The 25,242-nt window shown below is 42.0% G+C and overlaps 2 protein-coding genes across 3 annotated transcripts in view; both read right to left on the bottom strand.

The window, feature by feature from the left end:
* palm1a (paralemmin 1a) overlaps window positions 1-4,260 on the bottom strand; it is a 28,983-nt gene extending 24,723 nt beyond the window's left edge. For both annotated transcript variants that reach the window (XM_055165329.1, XM_055165331.1), the window contains exon 1: window positions 4,041-4,260. In XM_055165329.1, coding sequence (XP_055021304.1) covers window positions 4,041-4,045 — 5 coding nt within the window. In that variant the 5' untranslated portion in view covers window positions 4,046-4,260. The remainder of the gene's footprint in view (window positions 1-4,040) is intronic.
* Window positions 4,261-5,624: 1,364 nt separating this feature from the next.
* LOC110162794 (microtubule-associated protein 1S-like) overlaps window positions 5,625-25,242 on the bottom strand; it is a 22,866-nt gene continuing 3,248 nt past the window's right edge. Inside the window, 8 exon segments of the mRNA XM_055164641.1 lie at window positions 5,625-10,099; window positions 10,350-10,561; window positions 11,110-13,933; window positions 13,935-14,081; window positions 16,450-16,469; window positions 16,472-16,589; window positions 19,378-19,460; window positions 22,466-22,567. Of these exon segments, the coding sequence (XP_055020616.1) occupies window positions 9,944-10,099; window positions 10,350-10,561; window positions 11,110-13,933; window positions 13,935-14,081; window positions 16,450-16,469; window positions 16,472-16,589; window positions 19,378-19,460; window positions 22,466-22,567 (3,662 nt within the window). The 3' untranslated portion in view covers window positions 5,625-9,943.

Below are 25,242 nucleotides of genomic sequence, written 5' to 3'. Positions count from 1 at the left end.
TGTGAAAATCACCGACAATTACATTCCTGTCATACATAGTCAACATAAAAGCCATAAAATTATAATTTCATAATATGATTCTGTTCAAAGTTCACATTTCAAACATGTCCAGAAGAAAAAATTAAATCTGACCACGAATCACATTTCAGAACATGTTTGTACAGATCTAAACACCAGGGTTAGTTACGTTTTTATGCAGAATAAGCATAATAAAAGTCGAGCCTTTGTAGCAGTGCTTATGAAGCAGACACACCAAGGGCCATCAGAACTCTGTACATGGGCTCTTTTTATAGATTATGTCCTTCTATTTTAGTCCCCATTCTCATCAGACGCTGCACTATACAACTGCTATTGTAAAGGACTGAACCAGGACTGAACCAGGACTAAATCTGGTCTAAAATTAGGCTAAACCAGGTTAAACTACACATGTTGAATAAATCAAGCAACACTAAATCCATATTAGGACTAAACCAGGATTTAAGTAGAAGTAAACCATGTCTAAATCAGGAAATTGGAACTAAATCAGTCTAAACTTAAGAAACACTTGACTAAGTGCAAACCACATCCAAACAAGAAATATGTCAAAACACAATTGGAGCAATACCAGTCTAAACCAGGACTAATGTCTCAGGTACAGGCTACATCAGAGCTGATTGAACCAGGACAAAACCAGAGTCCAGGACTAAACACAGAACTAAACACTGGACTAAACCTGGACTAAACCAAACCTAAACTAGGACTAAACCAGAACTAAACTAAACCTAAACTAGGACTAAACCAGGACTAAACCAGAACTAGATTGTGCTGTGTATGGCCTAGTTGTCGCTGCCGTCTGCACACAGTGGGCACAGAGAGTGGTCTGAGTCGTGCCAGGCTGTGCTGATGTCCAGGCTCCAGTGTTTTGTCTCCACTGAGCTCCAACAAAGACGCAGCCGTCGCCATGGAGACCGTGCTCTGCCAAAAAGCGTTTCCAGGAAAAAGAAAAAAGATCACAAAACTGGCTGGATAAAGCACAGAGGGGTAAAGAGAGGAGGAGAGCCCATGAAGATCCACACTGTACTACAGAGAGAAGGACAACCAGTAGAGGGCGCAGGACTGCACCTGCTCCAGCACTGTCCCTCACACACGACTCAGACGAACAGAGGAAACTAAGGAGATGTTTTGTATTATTCAGGAAGCTCTTCTACCACAGTTTAAAGTTGGGATGGGCATTCGATTAAATTTCCTTAATCAAGTGTCGGGAGAATTAATGATTGATTTTCGATTAATCATTAACATTTTACATTAAAATGATCGTCATTATTATTACTATTACTAATCTGCATAAATAAACTCAATTTTACAACATATAAACCATCACCACTACAGAGCCACATCAGCCCGTTTGACATTATCATGTGTTTAACGCAGCTTTGACACATTTGTTTACGTTTCACAGAAACTAAACTAAACCATATGGCTCAGTGGCATAAACTATAAGCACTAAAAAATCTGTTCTTTCCTTGTGCGCTGATGTGGTCAGCACTTACTGAGTGGTACAGAGCCCAAACGTGGGACTGTGAGTCCACAACTCCAGTGTTTGTGTCAGACACAGTGTCGTCTCCTTAAACTACACACAGCAACCTACATTCAATTTGTTGATTAAAAATGAACGTGATCGACTAAATTCTTAATGATCAATTATCAGAGGCGGCGCAACCATTAGGCAACAATAGACAGCCGCCTAGGGCCCCTGAACCTGGAGGGGCCCCCACCCATTTGCCCTCAGTGCCACTAATGGCCTCAGAGCTATTTGATTTTCTCTCAATATGACATTAAATGAGAGTTTACTTTTAAACAAGAAAATCAAAATAGTATCTGATTGTCAGATCTATTTTAAGTGTCAAAACATCCCCCTTTTCACGTTAGAATGGACAAGTCAGCCTGACCCTGATTTGAAATCATATCATCAATAGTGCTTTATAGTGAGGGCTCCCAAATGGCTCGCTCATGATGCTGTGGTGACAGGGCGAATATGGAATAGAGTTCCATATTAGGAATTGAGGGTGGATTTCTACCATGTTATAACACTGTTCCTCATCAAAAACATCAAAAACATGCCTGAAGAGGTTTTAGAGTAGAGCAGTATTATGTTCTTAGATATTTGTCCAAATCAGAATGAGCTGTTACAGGCAGGTTGTAGCCACGTTTTCCACTTTTAGGCCCTGTCATTACAACCGTGACCATGTTCCACCAGCCTTTTCTCCCTAATCAGCCAATCACAAAAGAGCTGCTCACAAGTGTTAAGAGTTTCATTAGAATAGGCAGAGAAATATTCCACGTGTCCATAAATCCTCTTTTATTACCAGCAGAGCGTCTCACACTTGACCCAGGTTCAGATGGTTCCCAGACGCCCCAGAGACACCCATTTGTTAGGCCCATCTCCATGGCAACGGAGTGATGGACTCATTTCCATAGCAACATACAAGTTTGGATCTCATCTACTCCTGAGCCACAGCACAAGACCAAGAATCAAAAGAACTAAGAATCAAAAGGTCTAGAGACAATTTCACCTTACTTACACCTGAAATATTACAGACAGACTGTTAAGAGGTATGCAACAGGCTTTTCTTCAGAAGTACTTTATGTACAGGCTTTCCTCTGGAGTACTTTATGTACAGGCTTTCCTCTGGAGTACTTTATGTACAGGCTTTCCTCTGGAGTACTTTATGTACAGGCTTTCCTCTGGAGTACTTTATGTACAGGCTTTCCTCTGGAGTACTTTATGTACAGGCATTTCGTACAGACGTCGTTCTGGTTTCTACTACAATGATGTTTCGACCGATCAGATTCACAACATTCCAATTCTCCGCCTTTTTCCCAATCACTTTCAGGAAGTTGTTCCAGTGTAAAACTCAATGACAAACATGTAAGTCTGTTGTTAGCCAGGTTATAGTTAAAAAATAGTTTTTATCATGTTTTGATTCCTCTGGGTGGAAAAAGTGGCCTTGAAATCCTTCACTTACAAGTGAAGAAACAGTCAAAGTGAAAGTGCTGGAGAACTAAATGTGAGGCCTATAGCATGTGTGGATGGATCAGTGTGATAGGCCAGTGATGTTCTATACATCAATCTAAATCTATATCTATATCTATACATTATCATACATGAACAGCAGAGTGTATAAGAGCAATCTCGTCATGAATAATTAAATGTCTCTTTCATCAAGTAGCACTTAAAGCTGCATGATGCAACATTTCTGGTTGAAGGGCCAGTACCTTGTATTCATGGCCTGGATAGTGAATAGCAGGAGACACTACCAGAGCAAGTTACAGGTCAGATCTGCGGAGAGGCAAGTGCATATTTTTCAAGGTATGTGGGGCAAAGTGACCGGATCTGTTCAATGTTGGTGTTTCACCTGAACTGGACACAGAAGACCCAGAAGTCAAGTCAAATGTCGAACTGTGGAACACTGCAGACAAAGCAATAACATCTCCACGGAGACAAAAAGGTTGAGGACCCTGCACCAGGAAAGTGACACAGTAGAGCTTTAAGTCTGCTGCTGTTTTATTGTGAAGTCCCACAGGCCGGAAAGCAGCCGGTCCTGTGCTGCTCTAACTTCTCATGGTTCATATTGATTCCAAATCAGCTCGTTTCTGGTAAAATCTGATCAATATCTAATTATCACATCTCTGGAGGATTATCGATTCAGAATGTGTAGTTTCCGGTGTCCTTCCGCTGTGCAAAGTAGGCCACACGTTTTAATGAATGAACTGTCACAAATCTCATAAACGCGGCGCTGTACCGGAGAATCACGTGTGTCCTGTCCGGTGCCGCTTTGTGCCGCGCTGCAGACTTTGCGTCGCGGCTTTTGGTGCAGTTTGGAGCTCTGGCGCATCTGAACCGCCTGACTCAGCGCTGTGGCCCTTGGATGCGGCACCGGACGGAGGCACGCAGGGCACGTTCACGCGCGCAGACAAAAGAGCAAAACGTGGAAATGTGCCCGAAACAAAGCAAAGTGCACGAAAGACGGAGCAAGAGACGCTAAAGTGTGCATACTTACTCCATCGTGCTGAACGGGGTCCGCGTGAGGAGGCGCAGCAATCATCAGCGCGAGTCCCAACGAAGAGAGACAGAGCCCGGACTGACACGCCCACGGCCGAGAGGACACAGCCGAGGAGACAGGAGAGGAGGGAGGAGAGGAGAGACAGAGCCCGGACTGACACGCCCACAGCCGAGGAGACAGGAGAGGAGTCAGGAGAGGAGACAGGAGAGGAGACAGGAGAAGAGGGGAGAGGAGAGGAGTGAAGAGGTGAGGAGCGAAGAGGAGAGAAGGAAGGACAGGAGGGAGGAGAGGAGAGAGGAGGAGGGGAGGAGAGAGGAGAGGAGGAGAGGAGGAGGAGAGGAGAGAGGAGAGGAGGGAGGAGAGGAGACAGGAGAAGAGACAGGAGAAGAGGGGAGAGGAGAGGAGTGAAGAGGTGAGGAGCGAAGAGGAGGAGAGGAGAGAAGGAAGGACAGGAGGGAGGAGAGGAGAGGATAGAGGAGGAGGGGAGGAGGGAGGAGAGAAGAGAGGAGAGAGGAGGGAGGAGAGGAGACAGGAGAGGAGAGGAGAGGAGAGGAGGAAGAAGGAAGGAGGGGAGGAGGGAGGAGGAGAGGAGGGAGGAGGGAGGAGGAGAGAGAGAGGAAGGAGAGGAGAGGAGAGAGAGACAGGAGAGAGGAGGAGAGGAGGAGGAGAAGAGAGAAGAGGGGAGAGAAGGAAGGAGAGGAGGGAGGAGAGGAGGGAAGAGGGGAGAGAAGGAAGGAGAGGAGGGAGGAGAGGAGATAGGAGAGGAGGGAAGAGGAGAGAGGAGAGGGGAGAGAAGGAAGGAGAGGAGGGAGGAGAGGAGACAGGAGAGGAAAGAAGGGAGGAAGGGGAGGAGCGGAGGGAGGGGAGGAGGGAGGAGAGACTGAGCCCGGGACTGACAGAGGACACAGGACACAGCCGAGGAGATAGGAGAGGAGGGAGTAAGGGAGGGGTGGAAGAAAAGAGAGGAGTTGAGAGAGGAGAGATAAAGGGAGGAGAGGGTAGAGGAGAGAGGAAGAAAAGAGGAGGCGAGAGAGGGAGAGAAGAGGAGAATAGAGGTGAGAGAGGAAGGAAGAGAGGAGAGAGGATAGGAGAGGGGAGAGGGCAAAATAAAGGGGGGAAGAGCGGAGAGGAGGACAACAGGAAAGAGAGAAAAGATACAAAAGAGAAGAGGATAGAGACATTTGAACCATACTCAGAGCTGAGACTAAATGAATGTACCACTTGTCGGTAGATTTTCAGACGGTGGAGCATCAGCGCAGCCCGCACTGTGCGTCCTGCTCTCTCCAAACCGCGGCTTTAGTTTCCACCTGTGGCGCTTTAAATGTGGCATGTGTCCCGGAGGCGTCCACAAGAGGGCAGCAAAACCCCGCAGAATCTGACTGAGCTGTAGTCACATTAGTTTAACACTTGAGATTTCACTTTCTCTCAAATCTCAATGTTACTGAGCGAGTTAAAAATGAAATCATGACTTGGATTTTGTTCTTGCAGATCTTAATCCAATAGAGATGCCCTCCTCCCACTCCTCTCCTCTTTCTTAAAGGGCCGGTCTTTAACGTCAGTTTGAATAAAGACATGACTAGATTTTCTTTGGGGGGGGGGTATGTTTATTAAAGTTATTGTTGGACAAAGCAGTGACATTACAAAACAAACTGCTCTAAAACAGCTATGGCTTTAAGGTTTTCCTACATCTACTGCGTCAACAAAGAAACTCTCTGCAGTGAGATGGACACACTACTTAGGTGAACAGGACAAGTAACACTACAGGTGTTCATGGGGGATTTGTACAGAATATATTTTATTCAAATAACAAAAACTACTTGAGTATGTACACAGCATTCTTTGGTTTAGATTGAGGATTTTTTGACTCCCTCAAATAATGGAATTAGAAAACTGCATTGTGTTTACACAGATTTCAGTGGAGGCATTTCTCAAATATCTGCACTGATTGGATGAATTACTTTAGACAGCTCCCCGTTAACAGCCTGGTATAGTGGTCTAATCCAGTGCTTTTCTTTTTGGGCTAAAGTGAAACTAAACACTGAATCTACTTTTTTGCTACTTAACATATACAGTGTTTAAATCGTGTTGTCCACTGTTCTGTTGTTTTCTTGGTAATTTTGCCTGGGATCCAAAATACACACAGTCACATTACACAATTGACGTATTGAGGGCAAAAAATAAGAAAATGCATCTCAGGAGGTTGAGAAATATGGCAGATTTCTGCAGAATCAATGAGCTAAACTAAACTGATCTGAGGGGAGAGGAATGTGATTTGATTTGTAAATCGTAGGTGACCAATGAGCTCCTCTGAACCCTTTCATGGCGGTGCTCACAACAACTTCTGGAATAAGGTGAATTTGCCGTGTGGTTGTGGGCGTGTGGAGTTCAGGTGTTTGACCTGGTACCTGAATCTTTCTATTTGGTATTGATGATGGTTTTGATTTCGAATCTGGTTCACAAGTTGCTCTGGACACTTCAAAAATTTTTATTTTTTTTTCCTGAGGCACCCCTGACTATACCTCTAGGCGCAGTAGTGTCCCCAGCACAGGTTTGAACACAAAGGCATGGTCCATGTCACTGCAGAAAACCAATATGCATGCCAACAGCATCGTAACAACAGTCACAGCCAATTTAAAGAAAAGGACTTCTATTCTGAACCTCACATGGGATTCTTGTGATGGCTTTAGGACGTTCGTACCAGCATTGTGGATTTTACAGGACTAATCACTGAAACAAACCAAATAAATAAATAAATAAGGCTAATAAGGTCAAAGTATTTGTAGATTTTTTAAAGACAAGAAAAACATGCAAGAAAATGTGTCGAGATAAGAATCAACAGGATGGAGTCGAGTTAAAGAGATGGCACACACACATTAGTGCAGGTTTACATGCATGTGTGAAAGCCTGGAGCAAGATACACTTTCAATTTCAGTTTAGGCATCAGACTTCATGAATTTTGTTTCAAGCTGACAGAATTATCAAAACTTAAAAAAATAATAATAAAAAAAGAACATTCATCTTTCTGCTGGATAAGGACTTTCCAAAAACAAAAAACTAATAAAAGATCATTTAATGCACTTGGAAGGAGCCCACTAAGTACTATAGATATGAAGTACACACTGATAATGTGATAAAAATATAATTCCATACATGATCTATAAGTCATACGTGGACTTAAAAGTCCTGTACCTGATTTCTTGCCATCAATTTGAGCTAAACGTGCCTCAGTACACATCTATTGGATGAGCAGCTCTTGAGGTCAGAATAAATCTGCTGTGGACTGTTTACATCTAATCAGAAAGTGTTTTATTGTTTAATGATCAGAAAGTGCACATTAGCATGCTAGTTGCTGTTGGCTTTAATGGTTAAAACTCTGCACTGGTCTCTAAAAGTTGTGAAAAGTGCTTGTAAACTCATGAGCGTAAATAATTTGGATATACTTGAAAAAAGTGAGGAATAACTTTGGACCACTGCAAACCGTTAAAATGAACGAGTTGTTTTACATGTTTTTAAGACCAAAAAAAATCAGGTACAGTGCCTTTAAAGAAATATGAACATGCATAATAACTATGGAATACTAGTTTTCTACACTTCTATTTTCAGAAGGTCTCGACATAATACTGTACACACTCGTGTTTGTCATAAAATTAACTAAAGATTTCAAATAAAGCATAACACTTTACTAAATAACTGAATATACATTGTACTTATACACTGTACAAACTTTGATATGCTTTTTTTCTGATCTGTGTCAAAAACCTGAAATAAACTATGAAGCTTAAAGGTTGTATAGAGGATTTTCCAAGGAACGAGAAATCCAGCGACTGTTTGTCCTTTTTCAAATGTTGCGCATGCGTGAAACCACCCCCCCTCCCCTACAGCTCCCTACGTAGAAACGCCTTCTCCCGCCTCCTCTTTACGCCAGAAACAGGTTTGTTTACAGCCGGTGAGCTGCACATGACTTGTAAACAACTAACTACAGTGTTGGTTAGGCAAGGCGGAGAAGTGAGGAGCGGGGGGAGCGGGTGTGCGGACATTTCGTTCGCGGACGAGAAGTGAGGAGCAGGGAGAAGAGCGGAGCAGGGGAGCAGGGAGAGAGGAGAGAGGAGAGAGGAGAGGGGAGCGGTGCGCGGAGATTCCGTGCCCGTAGAAGTGAGGAGAAGGGGGAAGAGCGGAACGGGCAGCGGGGACAGGAGTAGGAAAGGGGAGCAGAGAAGGTTGCGCGGAGATTCAGTGCGAATGAACTAGCTACAACACGCAGCAGCAAGCGGACTCTTTCTTTGCCTTGAAAATTACGTTTTCAGACATAGGATATCGCTTTCGTGTCCTGAAAAACGTTTGACTAGCTCTTGGAAATAAAGTACGTTTTCATAATAAGCAGAAGTTACCTGTCCAGGAGTAATTTGGCGACCAATGCGTCAGTCTTTAGACCCTGCGTCTGCTTCAGTCGCGCCATCGCTGGAATGAATCTACAAGAATCACCTTAGTTTGGCTTCGCTGCTTTTCCCCTTGTCTTCTTCTTTCAGCGACCTCAAAAACGGACTTTCTTTTGCGGCTAACTGCTCCTGGATTCTTGTCTGCCATTGCAACAAACTTTGTGCTAACTGCGAGGAAGATATAGGTCAAAAAAAGCCGCTAAGAACTGTGCGTTGGTGGAGTAAACAGCGTCTGTGCGTCTTGCGTCTGTGGACTGCGTGACAGGCGTACGTAAACCACGTACCGGCAGCGCAGGCAGGTCAGTTACGCTAGAAACGTAGGGAGTTTGATTGATAGCCTGTCAGCTAACAGATAACGAGGCAATGTCGTTATCTATTGGCAAATGTTTAGCTGGCCCCACCACATCCAGAGTTGATGAATTTTTATTCTCTTTTTTTTGGTCATCATAATTACAAGGCTACTGCACCTCTATAATGCTATCATTGACAACTTGAAACAAAAAAAACAAAAAAAAAATCCTCCATACAACCTTTAAAGGTGCACTATGCAACTTCTCAGGTAGACAGTCTGCAAACTATCTGTCTCCATGGAGATGCCATAAAATGTTTCTATCTTACATAAGAACATGAATTCTTATGGTCACCTGTCCACAGATCAGACCTGTAATTTGGCTTTGTAGCATCACATGCTTGTTTCTTATGAAATGAAAATGCCGTGCTGTAGAAGATTCCAGCCAAAGAAAAGACATCTCCAAGAAAACAAGCACTTGATGGACCTTCCACGAGAAAACTTCCATAGTGCACCTTTAGCTAAACCTGTACTAACCATGTAACTGTGAGTCAGCATCATGCTTGTTGGAGTAAAGTGGGTAGTATGTGGAACAACACTGTAGACTGAATAGTCATCATAGCAACCAAAGACGTGTTTTGCCTTTTTGAGATTTAGAGTGCATCAATCATTTATTGAAAAATCTCAAATGTCATTTTGATATTTCATCATGATAAGGCCTACACTTTCCTTTCAAAAGCCAAGTCTAGCATCAGACTCTTGGAGAGCTGTTTTGGCCTTTCACAGCTGCATGTGTGGCACATGACAGACCTTTATTTGTAAAGAAAGAAAATCTCTTCATAGACCTGGTTTCAGGTAAACGTAAGACTCAACCAATTTCTGTGGATTCAATCTGAAATGTAAAATGTTACGGTGCCTAATTTAAGGTTTAACACCGCCCCCTAGTGTTGGTCAAAGTCCTGATTCAGCAGAATGGGTTCTTCAAACAAAACTGAACAGAACTAAATAAAGTGGACCCAAAGTGACACGTGTGCAGCAGTGAGAGACCTGGGACTTCTTTAGGAGACTACGTTCTGGTCTGGAGTATGTGTGGGGTTAGAGCTCCACCTGGTTCCTCCTCCCACAGGCTTAGGGCTCCCTCTTGCAGGCTAAGAGCTCCCGCTGCAGACTCCTGTTCAGAACTCGACCTTGCAGGCGGGGAAGCTCTCCTCCTGCATGGCCACAGTGCTGTTACTGCCCAGTACAGTGATGTTGAGCTCCTTCTGCCGCTCATGGCTCTCCTGGTACCACTCGTGCATCGCCAGTGAATCAAACGTCGGGATCAGAGTCACCTGATGGAAACAGACCAATCACACATTTATTTCACTCCATCATTTTGCATGAGTATTTTGCTATATATTTCACCATTTAACAAAATAAGCTGAATATGGTGATTTGAACTTGATTCTTATTTATACAATACTTTTTCACTGTGGTAGTCACACTGATACAGGGAAGTCCTGGCCCCAGAAAGAAGAACATAACCGTGCCACCACTCTGACTTCATGTTTGGTCGGGTTTATTGGGTTGGTGAGTGCTTACCGGAAGCTGGGGCCAGCCGCTCTTCCCCTCCAGCAGAGCATCCAGGATGGGCCTCATGACCTCCTCCTTCACCGAGTCCTGACCACTGAAGACGTAGTACAGAGAGCGCAGCCTCCTGAACAGATCTGCGTCCAGAGAAGCTGCGGAGGGTCCAGAGGGCAGGTAAGCCAGGTCCACGTACACCGCAGGGCCCTCGTACACCGGCCTGTGTGCTGGGGAAACAACATAGCACAAAAAAAGGACTTTTCATGGGTTTAAAGGATAACAGCATATGTGGGGAAAGTGACAATAAGCAAACATGTATTTTGAACAATTAGTAACATTTCAATACCATCTGCTGCATATAACTAACAAGCCAGTAGAATGTACTTTCACAAATCAATCAAGTCATGTCAACCAAACTTTATTGGTTTCTACCAGTTATATTTTACTTATAAATAAGGAACTGTAAAACTGAACACAGAGTCAAAAAGCTACATTGAAAAAGAACTGTATGTATGTAGCCTGCGCTATAACTTCAGTGAGGTTCATTCTGATTTCTAATTGGTCAATCTTCTTGAGAACCAATACACCAAATTATAACATAAATGCATGAGACATCATGTCCAATGTTTTTTTGGTATTAAGAATAAATCTGCAAGATAAATTAGATTTGAACATTTCTACCTTGTCTCTAGGATCACAAATAGGTCAAGTTTATGAAATTTTAAATTGAAATCTTACATACAGATCATTTAAATAATGCAGTAATGTGGCTTACCTAATGAGAGCTTAGTAGGTCCGCTTTTGGAACCTCCCAGAGAGTTCCTGGTTGCAGTTTTCACATCCAGGCTGGGCACCGTTCTTAAAGAGCCAGTGGCACTTCCAGCTTTGGGCTTCCCATTGTGGGCAGTGGTGCTGCTGAATGAGGCTTTCTGACCAGCACTTGCTGGTCTTTTGCTCTTAGTATTTTTGTTCTTACTTGAGGGGTCATTTTCAGGGTCAGTCATGCACGCTCCAGGCTGAGGGGGTAGTGGGGGAAGATCTTTGACTGGGGCAGGGGGTGGATCATGAGAATAGTGGAGGTATACATTACTGGATTCATCCTCAGAGTCTAAATCTGCGGTGATGGAGGGACAGTCCTCTGTTGCCGGCGGTACATCAGAGTCTGTCGCAGTTGGAAGTGATTCGCTGACAGAAGTGGGTGGAGTCTCTTGACTATTCCCTGATTCGCTTATGCTCAGCTCTTGAAGATTGTTATTCTCATTGGTCTCCGCACAGGTCGCTAAGCTGCATATTGTATGTTGTGAGTGATTTCCAGGTGTTTTGGGATGTTGGAATTCGCAAGGTGTCACTAAACAAAGATCAACATCATGTGGAATGTTGGCTGAGAGATTGGACATGCCGTGGATATGGTCGCTATTGCCAGAGCAGCCATTTTGAGATGGAAGGTTGTCATGTGAATGCCCGTTGGTAACGGCGTTTGGCATACCTTGCTCAAATGAGACAGACAAGGAGTCGTCAACTTCAGTAGAGTGTGGTGAGCCCACTTCTGCGGGCATGGAGGTCATTGTGGGGGAAGAATCTGGCATTATATCCTTGAGTGGACTTAGGAGACTGGACTGTTTGTCTTGGGATGATGTTGAATTCTCCAAACCTTCTCTTAATGAGCTCAGCTCTGATGTCCGACATGATCCACCTTGGTTATAGTCCTCAAACCCTAAACTGGAACCTCTAGCATCAAGACCACTGTCCTCGCCCAGTCCTCGTATGTCTTCATCTGGTGATTGGTGGAAGGGCGTGTGTCCTGCACTGTTGGGGGCTGAATCTACAGAGGACATAATCGTTTTGTCCTCTGAGCTCACACAAGCCCCATCCAGACGTTTCTCAGGGTATGTCGGATTGAGATTAAAGTTGACGCTCAAATCCCCCTTAGCTACTTTCAGAGCTGCTATATCTTCATGGCTTTCTGATGAAGACTTGGCACCAGCATCCCCAGCAATGTGTTTGCCTTCTGCTTTTCTTTCCTCCAACTGCAGCTTCTCAAACTCTGCCGTCATGTCCTCTGGTGTGGACACCTTCGACCGATCAGCTTCCTTGTTGTCCACTACATCTTTGCTTCCACCTTTACCTTTAGTCCCTTTTGTTGAAGCATCTTTCTTTAGAGGTTCTTTTTTCAGCGACGCAGTTTTCACAGCACCCCTTTTTACATCCGAGCTCAATACTGAAGATGTACTCAAAGCCACACCAGATGTCTTCTTTAGATCTTTAACAGGAGCTTTTGGTGCTTTCTTATCGTCTGCTTTTATGTCCTTTTTTAGATCTTTCTTTGGCTCATGTTTAACATCTTTCTTTGCTTTGGCACTACCTTGACTTGACGGCTCCTTCTTGAGAACTTCCTTTTTGCCATCTACACCTTCATCCTTCTTCACAATACCCGCACTTGCCTTGTCGTCCTTTTTCTTGGCGTCCTTTTTCACATCTTCCTTCTTTGGAGCAATCTTCTCTACCTGTGGTTTTGGTGGCTTTGCTTTTGTATCAGTGACTTTGGCTTTTGGCTTCTCTTCCACATCCTTTTTATCCTTCACTGTTGTATCTGTAGTTGATTTCAGCTTTGGTTTGACCTCCAGTTTCTTTACATCCACCCGTGAGGCTTTCTCCTTTAAGGTGTTGCTCTTAAGGCTTTCGCGGCTCTCAGCTCGCTTCGGAAGCTTGTCGGATTTGGGTGTTTCCAAATCCCTCTGGCACACTGCAGGGTGTTTAAGGCACTCGAGATGTTTGAGCTTTTCGAGGCCATCCAGGATTTTGGCTTGAGGCGCGCAGCCTGGAAAGAGGACCCGGATGATCTTCTCTTGGGGATTTGATGGATGCCAAATCAACAAGGCACAGATAGAAACAAGGCATGTCAGTGGAAGAGTCTTTGTTTCTGAAATGTTTTCGGGCCAACTTTTCTTGAAACTCTCAAGTTCTTTGCTACCACTGATCGGATTGAGTATGTATAACTCTAAGCGACCCACACCCATTTTTTGAAACATGATAACCGGCTCAACTGAAGGTCCATTTAAGCGTGTTAGAGGTTCAGGCTTGATTGAGAGTCGTTCCAAATTCTGTAAAGTTGCCTCAACTTGGTCGCAACTGCGCAGTTCGCTCAGATCGCCTTGACTTGATATGAGCTTATCAGGAATGTTAAGAAAAACAACTCCAATTTCAGGTGATATGAGATATTTCATCCATTCCTCTTCAGGATGAGATGCACTTGCTTCCTCATCTTGTTCTGCTATTTTTCTCAGCAGCAAACTGTTGAATCCTGGAAGATTATCAACACCAATATGGGTCAATAAAACCGAATCAATTCTGTCCAAATGTCGGACAAGCTTCCAAAATGAAGAGCGGGGATCTGAACCACCGTTGACCAGGACATTAAACCCATTGACCGCAAAAAAGGCAGCATCCCCTCTTCCACCAGGGAAGATGTAGCAGCACGGGCGGGACAGCTTCAGGAAGCCCACTGTGCTGGGAGGCTCCAGAAGGTCCAAGGGTGACTCCAGCTCCAAACATTCAGAAAGATACTCGGTAAATTCCTGAAGTCCCTCCATTTGGGGAAAAAACGGGACTGGGATTTATTTGGATATCAAGCAAGTCCTGAAGATTGTGCCTCTGCAACTGTGGGTCCTTCCAGAGACCATAGTTGGGACAGCTCAAAGTGAGTCTGGTCTTCACAGAGGAGTTGGAAGAACGTAGCACCTCTTTAATCTGAAAGAGGCAGAAGAAAATGGTTGCAGTGAAAGGCTGAGATGCTGTAATGAATGGGTATACAATGCTGTGAGTGTTTTACAATATGGACTCTGTAACTCTGAACTGTGGGAGGGGCTCAGCAGTCTGGACTTTGACGCACAGTTTCTACTTGATAATGCTTTATTTATCATCATGTATAGATAACAGGGCTGTCAGAAGTATCAAAAATCATATACTAATCAATACTAAAACTATATCAAAACTAGATACTCATTTGAGTAGATGTCCAAAAAGTCACATTCACAGGACGGAAATCAGAACACATAGACTAGTAGACGCCCATGGACCACTATGAACCTACCTGGACAGACATAAGGCCACATGGTACCGTGTCTGTCTGCGTGTGTGTGTGTGTGTGTGCCTGCGTGTGTGTCTCTGTGTGTCTCTGTGTGTCTCTGTGTGTCTCTGTGTGTCTCTGTGTGTCTCTGTGTGTCTCTGTGTGTCTCTGTGTGTCTCTGTGTTTGTGTGAAGATGAAATAGCTGACTTCTTCATTTGCTTTGGTGAAGAATGAGCCCGAGGCTCAGAGCAGTTATTGTGATCCTGTATAATGTAGGGTGTGCCACCACGACCTCATGTATCTGATGAACATGAAACAGAAGGCACAGAGCTTTCACGCCTCATGATAAACCTCACCACACAGTCAACAACAACTTTAAAAAGGGACTTAAGGAAAAAAATACCTCTAGTTTCCTCCCCATTATGCACATAGCCAGTCTATTTTATGTATGTATTGAAAAACACAATTAAAATATTCTTTAAGTAACACTTCACATAAACTGTTTTGAGCAGTATGAGTCAAATGTAGAGCCCGACCGATATGGATTTTGCTGAGGCCGATATGAAACCGATATAATGCGAGTTGGAGCTGCCGATAGCCGATATAATCACCAATATATTTAGTGATGTAAAACATAGGTTTGGCTCTGGTGGATTTTAAATTGGGTTTATTTAGGCAACATTTATTGTTATTCTGCCTCTTTACATCATATTTACATACAGTAGGTTGACTTAATGGCATTTTTGCATCACATTCTAGACACTAGTGATGGGTATTCCAGTTCTTTTGAGAGAACCGGCTCTTTTGGCTCGGCTCACTAAAAGCTGCTGGTTCTTTTGGCTCCCAAGTGGCTCTTCAGATTGTTTTGTTGCAAGCAGGACTGAATCAGGACTAAACCAGGACTGAAAAAGGACTAAACCAGGACTTACTTATTTTATGCTAAACTACAGCCAAATATGCTCGTTTTTTTGTTTGTTTTTTTTCCTATGTACACGCAAATTTCTCAAAGTTCCGTTTTCAGCCGCTGCCGCTGTCAAACCACGAGTCTGCACGCGGCGTGAAAAGAAAAAAAGTGAGAGAAAGAGAAAACACGGCTCCCAATAAGGATCAGGCCCCCGTCGTTCCCTTCAAAGAGCCGGTTCTAAGAGTCATTTCGTTCGCGACGAACCCATAACTAGTAAATAAACAATCGCTATTAGCCTTTAGCCGTAAATACGTGCGCGCCGCGGTAATTAATTAAATGCGCAAATGTCATAATTCACACGTCTATTCACAGATCATTTACATATCAGTGCAGGTCCAGTAACAAATATACGGCCAATATAATCAATTTACAATAGACCAATAGAAAACAGTCTGTTTATGTGCGGGAGCTACAGCAGCTAACCCATAACAAATGACAAAAACTAGCTTCAGAGTCGACATATTTCCAACACTCACCGCTCACACAGGCTCCTCCTCACATCACAAATCTGCACTAATAAATGTCCTTTTAATCCAGACTCAAACCGATTGTCCGTAAAAAGAAAATAATCTCAGTGTTTGGATCTATGTCTGCAGGTCTAAACAAACACATGTGAGTGACGCGACTCTGTGGTGTGTTCAGGGACAGTACGGACACACACAGACAAATGACTCCGTAGATAAATACTGATGCAGAGCCACATATTAGGACATTTATCTGTCTGTAAATTGGATTAAATTAACAGAATGTAGAGAGTCTAAGATTTTTAACGATGTATCACATGCCCACGTGAAATATCGGCCCCTATCAAATCGTACTGTTACACCAATTTATAGACTGAAACTGGAATACTGGCCGAACTGATATTTTGGAACCAAAATCACCAAACATCAGTATCTGATCCCAGTATTGTATTGGTGCCTCTAAATGTACAATAAAATGTACTATAAGTATCTGTTTTAAAAAAGCTGTTTGTTTATTGTGAGCTTGCCGCATAATCTCATAATCGTCTTACTTGTGGTAGAACACTTTACGAGTGGTCTGGTGTGAGTTTCCTTTATAATCTTAATATAATGTTTCATACCTCTTCGTCAGTAAATATTGGATGAAGTCGTTGAGAGAAAAGCAGCCTTTCTGTAGCACGATGTCTCCAGTGTCCTCCACGCACTGTCCAGCCAAAATGAGGAGTTTGTTTTGGGAGGGCTCACAGATCAGTCGCCGCACCTGACCAAAGAGATGAAGTTCAGTTTTAAAAAGGTCCTATATATTACACAAAATGGCCTCTTGTGAGCTTTAACCCTCTGGCATTATTCAGTGCATTTTAGGCACGTTTGACTTTTCATCGGTCGATAATTTTGTACATATTCATCCAAACAGGATGACATTGGGTGAGAAGGCTGGAGGTGGTTTTTTTGGAGGAAGTTTAAACTTGCTGCTCATCGACCACATCAGATCATCAGTACACTGTGGTCATCAGATTGTCACCATAGCATTATTAAGCACATAAATGTGCACAGTATTTGGGCATCCAGGAACATTTTTATTCATTATTTTATTAGACTTTTTTGGGTTCATTCTTTTCTGACATTTCTGGGGGCTTCAAAAGGCTATTTTATGCAAATTTTTATCATTTTTATAGTAATTTTTAAAGTGATTCTGGTCACAGTCAGTACATGTTTCACCTCTCTGTGCCGTTTTAGGATTATATTTAAGGTTTCTTGATAAACACTAAACATGGACGGTGTGGCTGTCAAAGGGGGAAAAAAACACAAAAAAACACAAAATCATCTTCACTGATGAAGAATAGTTTGGGGTACAAAAAACACCAAAAAAGCCAATTTGAAATAAATATCCACTACGTGTAGTTAGCGACACTCCTTGATCATTATAATGCTTTTCAATGGGGAACATGTACAAGGGTACATTTTACACACTCAACGATACAAATATGAGTATTTGATATTGCACAAAAAAACTATGCACAAAAACTACTGTTGTTGCCAATTATTGACCCACCCCAGACTGCAATAAAAGAGCTCAAGAGAATCTGTATTTCACATGTTGGAAAGAAATCATCATTTGCGTCATTTTTAACCAAAAAACAAAAAAGGCATTTAAAAAGGGTAAATAAAATAAAAAAACTACAATAATATTTGATATCAATATATAGAGCAGAAACAGCTGAAAAGAATGAGCCCAAAGAAAGTTCAATATTGTAATGAACAAAGAAAATTCAGTCCACATTTTATTTCATACTACACAAAATCTACCAATGCACAAAAAGTCATGTTGTTCTCAATGATTGACCTTTACCAGGTTGCAAGAAAACAGCACAAAATAACCTGCTTTGCATTTATCAGACTGAAAAAATATAAACATTTTTTGTTTTTGCCAACACAAATTTGGTCCTTTTGTGATAAATGGCATTTAAAGAGTTAAAATCGTAAAAATGTGGACCAGATGTGTCTGAAAGGAATGAGCACAAAAAAGAAAAAGAATAATGAAAAAAAAAAGTCCAAGTTCAGTAAAGATGGTCAATTTCAGACCAGAAATTGTCCAGATGATTCTAGTGAAGGTGTAGGGAATAAAAAATAATGGAGTACTTTCTGTATCACCACATGACATCACAAGGTGGGAGAGTGTTTTTGGTTTGAGAGAAGAACTTTAAACGTGCAGAATTTTTGTTTTATGTTTGTGATGACGAAACAACATTATAACATACTAACAGATCAGAAAACAGTGTAATAAGGGTCCTTTAAATTCACAGAGTGACAGAGAGCAGCTGAGGAGGAAGTGCTCGTGTGGAACAGAGGGACAAGACACACTTCTGAGTCAGACACATGATTTTATTTAGGGACACACTGACTGAGTCCAAAACATGCGGCCCTGTTTAACGGGGTGCCACAGTAGTGTCCTAATATCTGTATCTCTGTCTGTATATTATGTGAATACGTTTGTGTGTTTGTATGTATGTTTGTGTTTCTGATGACAGTGCAGTGGAACGTAGCTGAAGTAGTGACTTGGTTAGAGTCAAGATGATTATTCACAGCTTGTTTTGAACTCAGTGCTAAAAAGTGAAACTTACCCAGCTTTTGGGTATGCTTTCAATACTCTCGCACAAATAATTTATTATAACATCTATATATATATATATATATATATATATATATATATATATATATATATATATATATATATATATATATATATATATATAATATAAGCAGAATCCAACATCTGAGTAACAGAGCTCTGCTTGGCAGTCTAGTGCCAAGTCCACACATCACACAATCTAAAGAAGAGAGTGAACTATATTATGGTTTATTGCACTGAAAAGTAATACATAATAACATCATATCTCCAGATGCACAACAAAACTCATGACATTTGTAAAAATGTAATAGTAAATGTTGGAATGTGATTTAAGCACATTTCTATCACATTTCTATCACATTTAGAAAACAAATGGTGCCATTTTATTATAATTATTTTCTCATGAAAATAGATGTAAAATTTAAATATTGTCCCAGGATTATAAGTTTGAACAAACTTCTGTCTGTCTGGTGGACGTGCAAATTTAACCATTAGAATGTTGCATAATAAGAGAGCAGGCCTGTCATAAAACCAAAAGGCCTGCTAACTGAACGTCGCCTCGCCCCTGGAGGGTATACAAATACAAGCACCCGAGTATGGTGGATAACTTACCCCAAGCTTTATTTTCAAGTGTATTCTGTAAATCCCCTGTACTCCTTCACAGCAGTGAACAGTCTTTTAGTCTTATTGACTGTAGCTGTGGCCAGTGACTTTCTGAAACATGTGATGTATCAGATGCACTAACGCAGTGTGACTTGTACTGCAAGTACTGTACAAGTAAAAGACTAGCATGCAGGAGCTTAAAGGGGACATTATGATGGATAATAATCTGTTAATAATTCAAGACAAACAATACAGTTTGGCCGATGCTTCACTTTATTTTGAAGTGCAGGCCTTTCAGAATAAGACTGTATCTTACCTCAGAGCAGACGAAGTAGGAGGCTGGGTTGACCACGACCTGCGTGTCCAGAACGTCTCCACTGTGCTGCAGAGTCCTCTGGCCTGAAAAGGCACATTTCAGTTCCTTTACTGTGAGTCTAAAGCACTGAGAGGCTCATTCTGACCTAAAGCAGAAGTGTCATAGCTAAACAAAGCTATAGGCTGTTAGGCAACTCTTACTTCACTATTCATTTCCCACTTCTCTGTATGGTCAGAGGAAATCTAATCTGAATATAGTAACAAATGCAAAGAATGATATAGGCTAGTGACTCTCAAACCTTTCATACAGTACCACCACACCTAGATATACAAACAATTGTTTTTCCCAAGTACCACCTGAGCTAGTTTCACTCAAATCAGGAATATACCAGCTTTAACTATAGGGAATATACCAGCTTTAACTATAGGGAATATACCAGCTTTAAATATAGGGAATACGGCAGCTTTAAGGATAAGGAAAAGGCAGCGTTATTGTTTTTAAGATGGGGTATTATGCAAAATAGATTATTAGGAGCGTTCCACTATATACTTATAACAATGTTCCCTCATCAAAAAAACAAAAAAAAACAACAACATCTTAATACACCGTTTGTCAATTATAACACTCTCAAACAGGTAATGTGCTAGCAGTTACTACCCCATAGAAGTAAAAAACACTCAGACACAAGGCTAAAGATGTGAAGTAATGCACTGTGTAGTTTAAATAAAAAAGGCAGAAGTTGGCCAGTTGCATTTGTCATTCACAATACAAAACTAGAAAAAGCATGCATTTGTTCAATCCCTGAGGCTCAAGTGTTGATTTGAGATGAATATTTGAACAGTGCTCCGCTCCTCCCAGTCCTGTTTCAACAGTGAGAGATGAGTCTGATGTTGATGTAAGGGGTCCAAGACTACAGATGTGTGCTCTTTAACCTGGGAGCTAAAGGAAGTGCTAAGCTTCCTTCCTGAAGACACTCATGGCTTTTAGGCCCATTTCCCCAAAACAGAGAAACCACACTGAGCAACACAATGTGAACTACTACATTTAAAATAGATTGTGTACATACTGACAGCCGTTATTCTAGTCAGACTTCTGGAAAGACTAGTCTGATTTATTATGACTGTGGGCTTAGTTGGCGATAGTTAGTTGGTGATAGTCAAAGTATTGTTTTCATCTCTGTGACTTGCCGTTAGGGTTTTCGAATATGCAAATGTGAAGGGTGTGCCAAAAATGTGGTGATATTTATTTGGTGACACAGTTCCAACAGATCACTATTTTACAAAACCAAGTTGTGGCAGCACTGGTCACGTTTACTGTCATTTATTAAAATGACTGCACTTCAGTTTCATCACAGTTTGTGCAGGTAGTGGTTTACTCAAAAACATGTTTTTATTTATTTATTTATTTTATGAGAATAAGGGCCCTCCATGTTCTCTACAGCTGGATGGTATGTATGATTGTTTATATATAAATTATTTATTTGCACTTCAGGCATGTTTTTGATGAGGGGATATCAGGGTAAAGAGCTCCAAAAACTCAAGTTTGAATAATACCCATCTTTTATATTGAATAGCTGGTACCGACTTTGAAATATGAGTGAGGAGCTCCGCTGACAGTCTCTCACCTCCTGATGCACTATGAGAAAACTGACAGTCCCACGCAGTTGCTTCCACATGGTGCTCTTTCAACAGCATGTCTCAGTGGACAAATGGGATGTCACACCTACTAGATACTCCAAACTTGAGGGATGGTTCGATCTGGACTTTTTCAGTTGATATCCATTGTAGTCCATATGTTTGGCTTGCTGCTGTGGCAGTAGGAGTAGGAGTAGGAGTCATTTGCCAATACCAATATTTAGCTTTTAGAATCCATAGCAAAGCCCAGAAATGTATTAAGTAGAAGACCAAAAATTCACTTTTGTAAATATAAATGTATCGATCCAGGATATAAAATCATTTCTTACATGTTTCTTTGTGTAATATACAGCCATATATGGAGCCTAATGTCTCGTCTATTTCCATTAGAAAGACTAATCTGATGCACTGAGGACAAACTGGGAATGAGACATGGGCACATACTGCATTATCTATCACCCATCACTATTAAAATGCATTTCATTCTGTCCCAATCAGCTGCAATTTCAACACACTGCACATTTCCAGAACTAGGAAATAAGGAAAAATTAGACACAGAGACTTCAATATACAAGTCAAACAGGTGTTACTGTGTCCTCAGTATAAATAAATCAGATGTGACAACGTTTAATCCTAAACAATGATGGCTGCAGTGCCCTCCATAATAAGTGAGTGGAAGAAAGCGGTTTTAGAGCCATCAGCAGCTCATGCCATTAAGAGCCAATATAGAGGAGGTCACATGACTGGGGAGGCTAATCAGCTGATCGAGTTTACAGCTAATCACACAAGAAGGCTCTGTCCAAAAACAGACCTTCTTTCATCTCCAAAAGGAACTGGGTCAAATTAAATTTTTATTTGTGAACAGTCTGCTGTGTGGGTTTCCTCAAGTTACAGTGGGAACTTTCTGTCCAGACTTATACTGACCTGGAAAATCAACATCAGGCACGTCTCAAGTGTTGTTGGATTGGGTGTTAGATTTGAATGAGTGCAGCAGTCGGACAGTGAGCAAGTGGTAGGGGAGCGAGCAGCGGTCGGACAGTGGTCAGACAGTGAGCAGCGGTCGGACAGTATGCAGCAGTCGTAGAGCGGTCAGACAGTACGCAGCAGTCGGACAGTGGTCGGACAACAAGCAGCGGTTCAAGAGTGGTCGGGCAGCGGTCGGGCAGCGGTCGGGCAGCGGTCGGACAGCGGTCGGACAGCGGTCGGACAGCGGTCGGACAGCGGTCGGGCAGCGGTCGGACAGCGAGCAGCGGTTCAAGAGTGGTCGGGCAGCGGTCGGGCAGCGGTCGGACAGCGAAGTGATCAAGCAGCAATTTTTTGAAGAAAAAAAAAAAAGCTCCCAAAACCCTGTTTTGTCACATTTTAATAGATTTTTGAGTGTGTGTTACAGTGAGCAGTGATACACTGTGTGGGACAGACAAGTGAAGTGAAGAAGATGAACGTGGAGGTCTAACCTTTGACCTCTTCAGAGAGGAAGGCTGAATGCCGCGACACGAAGCGCTTCAGCTGCTGGTCCAACACAGAGATATCCAGGTCCACCATCCAGCGACGCACCCCTGAAAAAGAAAAGAAAATACTTTTGTACAAATATTACTACACTAGGACTGGGTGAAAAGAAAAAAATATTCATTGTTGCAAAATTTCTGCTGAAGATTTCAAACTGTGGAAAAAAGTTCATTTTGAAAGCTAATGGTGAAGTCAGAGCTGCAGTACACAGAGTGGCCCCGAATCAAAACGGCAAAATGGCATCAGTCTGGAGGGGGTGCTCTGTCCAGTTATTCTTATACATCTATAGGTGAAGGGTACACTCGGTCAGCTCAGAGGGAGATGTGTCTGCATGAGCGGGTATAGAGTTTGTTTGAGAGAGTGAGACATCACTTTCGGGCCTATCTGTGCCATTATCAGACAGGAAGCTCAGGCCATTAGACAGAGCACTTGTTCCTGGTTTATGAGCTCAGAGCAGAGATGAGCAGGCACATACAGCAGAGTTACTATATTTAAAGTGTATTGGTTGCATTTTTTTAATGAGAAGTGCTTTATACAACTAAAATCACTTTGAGAGACACATCTTTTAAATGTGAGCAGGGTCCCCTCTTCACAGATTTGACCAGTAACTTGCTTGCACACCTGCTTGTGTTCCTAGACATGCATTCTAGACAAAGCAACATATCTGGAGACAAGCATCATCCTCCATCAGAGAAATTAACTACTTAACTAGTTTTCACCTTAGGTTCCATTTGCTTGTCCAGCTAGTCACCAGAACTGTAAATGGTTCCAAAACTACGAGCAGGAGACAAAGAACCTCAGAAACCAGGTGAAAGAGGCCGAGAGCGGAAAGAAGCTAAGAAAGAAGCTTTTCCAAGAAGAGACCACGCAGGAGGCTGAAAGAGCACTATCTATGCTGAGCTTCAGAAAGAGCAAGAGGGGAACCAAACTCAGGAGATGAAGAAGAACCTGAGCTTAGAGTCGGTGTTTCAAAAGCTTTTAAGCTTTGGAAACAATGAAGATAATTTCTGAAAAAAAGAGCTGGTGTGCTGTCTATAACATCCTGGTGGAAATATACCATAATCGGGAGGAATTAAAGAGCTGACCACAGCCTTACAGAGCAGTGAGGAGGAGGTCTGGTCTCCTCAGTTGTGCAGATCTGGAGGCTTCACTGAAATCTTCACAAGAGCAGCTAGAACCATGTGATGATCTGAGATTAGCTTGGGGAGAGCCTCAGAGTCAAAAGAGCCCAGGTGTAAGGTCTAAACTTAGGAACAAACGGGACAGTCTTTCACAGAGTGGTGCAGATCCATCGCTGCCTACAGTGCCTTGGAACTGGTCAACACAAATCCTCGACAGAAACAGAAAAACTGAGCAGTGCCTTCCAGAACAGAGGGGAGGAGTGAATACTGCCCCTCCTCAGATGTGGAGATCTGGAGCCTTCACTAAAAGACCCTGAAGATCAGCTGCAGCAGGTGATGGTCTGAGTGGAGGAGTTGCAAGCAGAATTGGAGGAGAAGAATGTGAGAAGAAGAAGAGGAGGATTAAGTGTTGGAACTAAACCACCTTCAGGTTTTAAACACTTCTGACTTGCAGAACACTGTAAGCAGCTACTTCAAACAAGTCAACATAAAATACATACTGCAACTAACATTTCAAAAGTTTGAGAAGTGAAAGTATAATATATAGTATTAATATAGTCAAGGTGATCCGGATATTAATAATAATATAATATTTGTCTTGCTGTTAACCAATAACCATTTGCTGATGCCGATATGAAGCTTTCAAAATCTATAATACAGACCAAATTTATGTTCAGTTATAGTGAGGTGTACAAATGAATCATACTAAAAAATATACATATATTAGTGCCAAATATGAGCAAAATTTTCAGTATCAAATCAATACAGCCACCTGTGAAAAAGAAAGCTTGAGAAGTGAACACATTTTAGTATAGAACAAAAAAGTCAGAAAAATCTTCTAACACAGTAGAGGGTGTATAAGGCCTTCAACTTTAGCTTAAAAGTTGAAGGCCTTATACAGGCAGATCAGACCTAAGCTCATCTGGAATTAAAAACATATTTTATAATATGGCGTCACACGTGGAATAAAGCTGCATTGCTTTTATTTTAGAGATGTTTTTTTTTTATTACATTTTTTGTAAAGCAGCTTCACTTTATCTGTACAGCTCGTACAGCTGAGATTTACTGCTTTTTATAAAGAAATACAATTCATATTATGCTGAATTGAGTAAGCATTTTGGCCTACACAATATTTTCTGTTTCTCATGTGGCCCCTTGGAAAAAATAATTGCCCACCCCTGAACTAGATCATGAAGAGCTTTATAAATGAGATATATTTTGACTACGAGGAAGCCCCTGTGACTTTGATCTCCTCGGTCAGGGTAAGAAACTCAGACAGAAGGAAGTAAGAGGGTGAGGCTATTTTAACAGCTCAGCTATTTCTGTTTTATTATCAACTACATTACTCTACACATTAACCTAAACAGTAAGAGTAACATTAGTCTAATGGGTAACTATTATTGTTTACCAGCGATTGACCAGTATGGGCTTTTTCATGGTCGATACCAATTGTTTAGAATCCTGGGCTCTGCTGATGTTTTTGGGCCAATATGTGGAGATTTTGATTATGATTTTTATCATGTAATTCAAATTTACAACAAACTCACTCACTGCCCTTTTTATCACAAACCTGTACTTTTTGCAATTACCTCATCACATTAAAG

Source organism: Boleophthalmus pectinirostris, unplaced genomic scaffold, assembly GCF_026225935.1.
Source record: "Boleophthalmus pectinirostris isolate CB_2022bp ecotype Guang Dong unplaced genomic scaffold, ASM2622593v1 HiC_scaffold_7, whole genome shotgun sequence".
In the NCBI taxonomy this organism is placed as follows: domain Eukaryota; kingdom Metazoa; phylum Chordata; class Actinopteri; order Gobiiformes; family Gobiidae; genus Boleophthalmus; species Boleophthalmus pectinirostris.
Note: the sequence above shows the minus strand (reverse complement) of the source record. Positions and strands in the feature narration are given on the sequence as shown.